Source organism: Myotis davidii, unplaced genomic scaffold, assembly GCF_000327345.1.
Source record: "Myotis davidii unplaced genomic scaffold, ASM32734v1 scaffold655, whole genome shotgun sequence".
NCBI lineage: Eukaryota > Metazoa > Chordata > Mammalia > Chiroptera > Vespertilionidae > Myotis > Myotis davidii.
Window position 1 is genome coordinate 1231834 of NW_006287547.1, and position 1873 is coordinate 1233706.

Below are 1873 nucleotides of genomic sequence, written 5' to 3' on the forward strand. Positions count from 1 at the left end.
GCCCCTCCCCCCTGCTCCGCCCCTGATCACTCCCTACTACCTCAATAGGGGGTGGGGCTGGCCAGCTCACCACCCACAGCCCCTCCCCACAGCCGGCCCCACTCCCAATTGCCCCCCCCACCCCAATCGGGGGTGTGGCCTGCCGGCCAATCACCCTCTGATCCTCCCGGCAGCTGGCCGGGCCCTGATTAACCCCGATTGGGGCAGGCTGGCCAGCCAACCTCCTGTTGTTTCCTCCTCCCGACAGGCCCAGACCCAGTCCACCCAGATTGGAGCCAGGCTGGCTGGACCCCACCTGTGCATGAATTTGTGCACTGGGCCTCTAGTTAGTCAATAAAAATCTTTACTGATTTTAAAACAAGTATTTCATGATGATTTTACCATTTTTGTAGAAATGAATGCTCATTGGGAATTCTGACTTTTAATGTAGGAATTGATTAGTAAAATTCATTCATTTCATCAGCATAACTGATTATGCTTTAAGTAAAATATATTTTCTCTTATTAAGTAATCCCAAATGTTGTTGGTCATTGAAATGTAAAAGTTAGTTATTTAATAAAAAATAATGTGATGCAAATGACATATTTAATATCGTTTACAAAGTATTTTTTAAAATATTAAAGAAAAGATGTTATGTTAGATGCAATTAATATTAAATAAAAGGTATTGCAGACAAATGATTTTTAGACTTATTTCCACATCTTAAGTTGTACTGTGTATCATACCTTCTGTGACAATCTTTTTTTTTCAATTATTGGCTCTTTTTGTTGTTTATGATCTAAATGCTAGAAGTATTTTAATATTTAAGGACAAAGGAAATGATACAGATGTTGATATAGAAGTTAGCACTATAGAAACAAGCAGATTTAACATATAGGTGGACCTTTTAAACTGTCTCATTAAATGAGTTGCTAAAATATGACATTGTTTTAAACTGAATACCATTGCATTATTAAGTTCCATTATGTCATCTGGCTGCCCATATCTGAACTGTATCCGGCACGGCCAGGGGTGAACATAAGCAGGGATGGTGAAGGATTAAAGAAAACAGACAAGAGAATACAGTTGGGACTAGGTGGATCACTGGGCCTGGATAAGGAAACAGTGACACAGCCTGTAAGCCAAAGCTTTATTTTATAGTCTGATCACACAAAGCAAAACAAGGGCAAGATGTTTACAATGTTCTTGCGAATTTCAAATCTGCTTCTTTCCTGTTGTTGCCATTCTCTGAACTCTTATCAAGCTTTGTTTAGGCAGCACTTAGTGATCTAGGAATGCAGGGTTGGACTATAAGGTTGAGCTTACAATCATAGTCTTTTGGCTATAATTGTGCTGGGAGAGCTTTGCCCTACAAGCTGGGACTTATATGTGGCTTGGCCACAAGTCAGTCCAAGGCTTGAATTTCTCCGAATGCTATAGCCGCTCTCCACACAGATATTAAAAAAATATTTGTTAATTGAAAACCATTACCCAGTTTTAAGTATGCACAAAAGATAGATTGACTAGCCATTCAATTTTTACTTAAAAACAGAAAAGGATTATCTAGGAGAGAGTTGTTCTAAAAAAATTTTTCCTGGTCTCACGGTAAGAACAAATGTTGATATCCTTGGAATTAATATGTAAAAGATATGATTGAGATAACTCATTCCACTTTTTTTTTTTGTAGAAAGATGCTGAATTTCAGGAGCATGACAAGTTTCTGTCTCCAGATTTTCTCTCAGTTGCCCAAATCACTGAAATTCTAGCAGAGGACATAGATGGAGTTCAACAGTAAGCACTTCAATATTACAACCAAATGCAGAACAGTTCTAGCTCTGCATCTATAAATGACCATAATATTCTACTACACATTTTAAACTTTTTTCTAAATATA

The 1873-nt window shown here is 38.4% G+C and overlaps 1 protein-coding gene across 1 annotated transcript in view; it reads left to right on the plus strand.

Moving 5' to 3' along the window:
* LOC102766423 (chromosome unknown open reading frame, human C10orf107) overlaps positions 1–1873 on the plus strand; it is a 158877-nt gene that overhangs the window by 57854 nt on the left and 99150 nt on the right. Inside the window, exon 5 of the mRNA XM_015561079.1 lies at positions 1667–1770. Within this exon, the coding sequence (XP_015416565.1) occupies positions 1667–1770 (104 nt within the window). The remainder of the gene's footprint in view (positions 1–1666; positions 1771–1873) is intronic.